The sequence below is a fragment of the Cariama cristata genome, unplaced genomic scaffold (assembly GCF_000690535.1).
Source record: "Cariama cristata isolate BGI_N322 unplaced genomic scaffold, ASM69053v1 scaffold13752, whole genome shotgun sequence".
In the NCBI taxonomy this organism is placed as follows: domain Eukaryota; kingdom Metazoa; phylum Chordata; class Aves; order Cariamiformes; family Cariamidae; genus Cariama; species Cariama cristata.
The window spans coordinates 24,389-30,388 of record NW_009605577.1 but is presented as its reverse complement, the minus strand read 5'-3'; the positions used below and the strand labels follow the sequence as shown (position 1 = coordinate 30,388).

At 37.4% G+C, this 6,000-nt stretch overlaps 1 protein-coding gene across 1 annotated transcript in view; it reads right to left on the bottom strand.

The window, feature by feature from the left end:
• TRAPPC8 (trafficking protein particle complex 8) overlaps window positions 1-6,000 on the bottom strand; it is a gene marked incomplete at both ends in the record, with an annotated part of 40,099 nt that overhangs the window by 11,345 nt on the left and 22,754 nt on the right. The window contains 5 exons of the mRNA XM_009696025.1: window positions 342-416; window positions 1,511-1,641; window positions 1,833-2,027; window positions 2,769-2,877; window positions 3,947-4,171. Coding sequence (XP_009694327.1) covers window positions 342-416; window positions 1,511-1,641; window positions 1,833-2,027; window positions 2,769-2,877; window positions 3,947-4,171 — 735 coding nt within the window. The remainder of the gene's footprint in view (window positions 1-341; window positions 417-1,510; window positions 1,642-1,832; window positions 2,028-2,768; window positions 2,878-3,946; window positions 4,172-6,000) is intronic.

Genomic DNA, 6,000 nt, shown 5'->3' with positions numbered 1-6,000 from the left:
CTTGCGGCAGACGTTGCCCAGTCCAAGGTCGCCACCCCAGTGGGGGGGGGGGGGGACGGGGACCGACCCAAACCAAAAAGAACAAACCACACAAAACAAACAGGTTTCCTGATGTTCAGATGGAGCCTCCTGTGTTTCCGTTTGTGCCCACTACTTCTTGTCCTGTCACATCCTCCCTTCAGATATTTATACACACTGATGAGATTCAGAAGTTCCAGTACTTCATGTATCAGTAATGTCTTCTATAAGTTTAGCATTAAGTTCAAATCATAACAAATCTGAACTCTACCCTAAAGTTCAACACTGAAAAGAGTATTTTAAAAACAAAGTATAGTACTTACCACTTTTGTCTCCTCACTATTAATTAAAAATTCTGCTATTGCTTCAGTTCCTATCATATCATCGTTGCCCATTCCCTGAAAAGAAGAAACAGCTTTTCAGATACTATTACTCCTAGGCAGAAAAAGTGCCATAAATATTACTTTCCACACCTTTCCTAAAGTGTTCAAGGGGAAAAAAAAGCATACAAATTTCAAACTGCAGACAGTTAGGACGAGCAGGTGCTGTATGCCCAGCTTCTCAGGCTTTCGGAATTAAAGCAGCAGCTAGAGAGCTCAGTAAACATTTACTTAAGAGAGAAATTTAAGATTTATCACTATAAATTGGAACCATTCCCAATCAATTTCATTGATACTTGCGGAAGTATTTATCATACCATTAAAGCAGCAGTTCAGACCAGACCAGAAGGGAAAGTGTATGGTAATCTTTGAGACTTAGTTATATGAAACCATGTTTATAACTCTGGCAAACACTTACAGCACCTTTAGAGATCACTATGTTCCAAATGCTTTTGGCCAGAAAATTAAGGAATTTACTGTCATATTCAGTATTAGAACATATTATAACCTTAAAAATATGAACACGACAACAGTCCTTCAGAGGGAAGTTTTGGCAGTGTTAGTTGAAGTGTTTAAATTAACAGTAGGAAGTAGTTCATCTAAAGTATTCAAAACATTAATTTTTAATACAATGGATTTTCATTTTTCTTCTGATCAAGATACCAAGATGTTCCTATGTCATACCAGCACAGTTTTTCAGAACACACATTTCACTACATACAGTAGCTCGAGTAAGAAAAAAGCATTTGATAATATACCTACTGATATTGCAGGTCATTTCTGCTTGTCAAGGTTAGTGTGACTCAAAACAGATGTACTACACAGAAAATGAAACATTGGAAGTATTTTGCTTTGCATGAAGCATTACAATACTCATTACAGTACATTTGTTAACTTGGCTGCTTTGTGCCCTATGGATCTAGGAAAATCTAAACAATGCATAAAGAAATTCAGTAGCTACCTTTTTTGCGCCCCCCCCCCCTTTTTTTTTTTAAATTTACACTTAAACCAGTTGTTTCCACACTACAGAATTTTGAAAACTTAAGTTAATATATATACTCCAGAATTGCAGCTGTTTGGTTTTGGCTGAAAAAGGATGAAGCCTTCCTTACCAGCTCTTTTGTTTCTCCATCATGCTTCGCATTGAAGTCTTTAGGTTGAAACTTCCATAGCAATGAAAGGTCAGTCAAAAGGAGTGGAACTTTCAGAGGGTTTCGGAAGGACACTTCTACAGTTATTGGTTCTATCAAAATGTGCAAGAAAATAATGACAACAGGCTATCCCCAACACAATCTGAAAGTTCTCCTAACTCAAAGCATTCTTGTGCAAACAACTTGCACAAGAACATTGGTTTACATCTACAATAACACAGGAAATGCTGTACAAATTTATCTAACTCACTTTATTTCTGAAGCGTATAAATCTTAACTTTACCTTCTATAACAGCAAGTGGAAATCTGGAGTTATCCGAGTAGCGATTTAAACAGAACTGTGTTGGTTGAAAGTTTGAAGGTATCATTCCTTTATTTATCACAGAAACAACCTGCTCCTCAAGCTCCTTCCACTGCTGTGACGATTCCGAGTCATACTCCTGATCCAGACTTATGTGCGTAGCTGCCTGCTTTTCACCTAGTACGAGTAAGGCAATCTTAGAAGATGAGAACAGTGGTATGCAGCAGTTGCAACAGAGGGTTGCACTGGCAATTTGCTAAGTATTGCTAAAATATTTTAAGTTCTCAGTCACTGTCATTTTTATGTTACAATTGATTTAAGTCAGCGAATTACAAGACATTTAGAAATACACATATGGAAGACAATGCTGCAGATAATTTGAGTATACTTCTATTTGCAAATGGTGGAATTCCGAGATTTTAGCATGCTACACGGTATACTCAGTTTACAGATTATTTTTACTTTATGATAGACTACAGTCCCACAGTGCAGCCTTGGTTTATATAAGAATTTACACTTGGCTTACATTTACATTCAGGAATCACAGTGTTACAAATGTGTCATCCAATAGAAAGTTAACTGTAAAGTTAATTTCTAGCACTGGCACTAGCATTTGCTAAAGCATTAATAATCTCTTTCATGAAGTTCATTACGGACTTGCACAGACACTTTCCAGCTATGAAAAACAGCGGAAGTCAGCACATCCACATATGTGGATTTCATATTTACACAGGAAGTCTGAAAACATCTAGCAAGTAGATACTAAGCTTTAGCTTTTCTTTTGAAATCTTACTTAAGTTACCTTGTCATTAGTTTTATATAATGATAGATTATTTTTTTTTAAGTGACACCAACTCTTGCATATATTTTGGTTCCATAAATAGGGGACTTCAATCTGTTTACACAACTTTTTCTAACCTTCTGCTGGTCTTCGATCATGCCCAAAGAAAACACGGGTTGCTGAGCTGTTAATATACGGTAAAGGAAGCTGTGGTAAGGGACCATCAGGTGACAGTTGGGTTACATTCTGGAGCAAAGGAGGAAAACAGAGTGTCATGCTGTTATGCAAATACATGATGTCCATGCTGTACATTACCAATGACTTAATGATAAGGAAGTCAAGTTATAAGCACTCAATGTTTGAACAGGTAGTATTTTTAATCTTAAATGACTCATTTCAATTAACTGTTTTGAGATTTTCTTCTGCTCTGACAGTCTGAAATAGTACTTTTTTTTCTTCTGTAAGAGTTTAAAGTTCATGAGATCTTTATGGAAAAAGGAGAATAATGATTTTAATCCAGCATTCCAGTCACTATTGTGGCTGCATGGCTGTTAAAAGCCTTAACTGATGCAAAGCTTGACTCTAACTCAGAAGTTGATAAGTGACATTCACTACATCACCATCATTACACAAGACTCTCACCACAGCTGAGCTGTGGACTCAAACACCAGTCTCAAGTAAGGTCCACCATAATTCTGTTTACAAGCTTTAAAAGACAGTAACTAACTACATGGCTGCAAGTTGTGTGGTGATACCAGCACTAAAGACCTCATAATGTACATGTTATACTACAATCCAGGATCACTCACAAACTTACAACCAACTTGTCGAGTGACTTGATCTATATAAACCCATATTAAAGAATAAGATTCACTACAACACGTACAGGAAGTACTTTATAGTACCAGAAAAGGTGACAGAGCTACCTAGTCTTTATTAAAGATTTATTATCAAAAGCCTCAAAAATCACTATTAATTGATCAAAACAAGACAGATCCACTTCCTCTAAAAGAAACTGAACTATTACAAGCTGCAATTCAGCCATGACCCTCAAAAGGAAGAGTTCATCTTACTGTAATAAAAACACATACAAAGAGTCACACTAATACCCATCAGTGGCAGTACACTTAATACACATATGAGATGCAGCATATTTGGGTTTTTTTGAAGTCTAAAGTAAAAAAAAAGAACACAAAGAGATAAAAACACAACGCAGGAACAAAGCAGGTATGACAACATTATTTAATGACCTAATAGAGAACTACTGGTAATAAAATTACTGATCATTCAACAAATAAAGACAATAGTAATTTACCTTATAAACATAAAGATATTCTCTTAAAAAAGCTCCTTGCTGAGCTGGAGGTTGTTTACTATCATTGATCAAAATATGCCTGAAAGCAGACACTGCATTGTCAAGCTGACGAAGCGTAAAGGACTGGCGACCAATAGTGAAGTTAATATGGTCTTCTGCAAGAGACCAGCCTTTCCCTTTATAAACCTGCATGGCTTGACAGTAGCAACGTAAGGCATGTTTTTTCTGCAAGAAAAAACAAACAAGTTAATTTCTCAAATAATCCCATTAACCACTCATTGTAATTGTAATACTGGGAAGATTGAACAGTAAGTCAGAAAAGTTACTGAAGTTTTTACCACCGCCCCTCGCTCTGCTAAATATAATGTTTGCAGAACTATACCTCATAGCATCTAGTCAACATTGACCTAAGCACAGAAACGTTGGTTCCTACAGTACAGAACCTAGCCTGCAGGTTAAGTTCATGTTTTCAAAGCCTAGTGTAACAGGCAGTTAAGTTAACAAGCAAGTAACAAGAGAAGGCTGCTTTTAAAATGGCGTTCTGTGTTGCTTTAGGACTGACTGCTGAAGCCTACAGAGCTCTACTGCCAAGCCTGAGGACATAAGCAGGATTTAACACATTTCATTTCACTTCTGTAACTGAACTTTCAATGCGACACTTCCAGTCAATTGTTGTTCAGTAGACACACTTGGTACAAAATCCATGCCAAGCAAACCATGATAACACAGCCCTACAGTACACACAAGGGAAAATTACCAATCACATCAGCCATTGGGAGACAGATGCTCTGCTCTCAATTAGCTCCACAGTTCCTTTCCTGTACATACATCAGGACCTGGGCATTCATTCAATCCCAAGCCTAGGTACTGAACATCTGCATTGGCATTCACTGTACAGGCAAGTCTCAGCTTCTAAAAAAAAGGGAACAGCATTCCCTTATTCACAGCAATAATGGGAAAAACAAATCTAAGATATGTTCAAATTGGTATGGTGATGACAGCAGAGTACAAGCAGAAAATCCTTAACATCAGCAAATATTACTGACACTTTAAAATACGGTATTACAGTACGCAGCTGAGCAGCCTAGCTGACTTCTCTTCAGTAGCATTTCATATTTTGGTGCCTTTAAGGCTATGGGAAAAGAAAAAGATAACCTACATTTACTGAAACACTGAAAAAGCATTCATTGCAAACCAGAATCCCTACAAGAATTAGACACAAGCAAGAGAGCTGTTACACGAAGACTAAGTCAAAGCTTTACAAAATGTACGCGCTTTTCCAGGCAAAGGAGTGAGATGTAAAAAATACATAAATAAATAAACAAACCCCACTGATCAATAGCTCCCTGTCAGTACTGTATTGTCATAACAATAGTCAGGGAAACTACTGCATGAAGAAAACCAAGGAGGGGGGAAATATTCCTCCTATTCTTCACATGTGTGATTTTAAATACAGAAGCCAAGAATACAACAATACTTTCTTTGTTCCTTACCAGGATGATAAAAACGAGATTGGGTGGGGTGGGAGAACATTCCCCCCCCCCCAAGACCACAGAGCTGTGTTTCAAAGAGAATTAAGATGCCTGGATTCTCCTGTATTATTGATTTGCAATACAAATTTATTTCTACCACAGGTTTGCAGCTTATCGGTAAACTGAAACAGACTGTGTTCAAGGACAGCTCCATAGCTGAACTCTGGTGGCTAACCTCAGCAAGCATCAAGCAGAAGCTATCTTCAGAGAGTCTATGCCACAATCGAGGCAGAAATAGAGCACACAAGTTACGGTCAACAAACTTTGAGTTTATTTACCACAGTTAGAGCCACCTGCACAGGAATGTTATGGAAGTAAAAACAATCTGATTTGTATTGGTTTAATTGCTACTTAAGTCTAAGCAGCCATAAAGAGATGCTTTGTCTTGTAGTAACTGTTTACACACCTGCGCCTCCACTAAAAAGCCTGTGGTTAAAGCACCAGGAAAAACAGATATCTAAATTTTGCTATAATTCTAATAAATTAAGAGTTTGACAAATCCCTAACTCCTGCAACTCACTC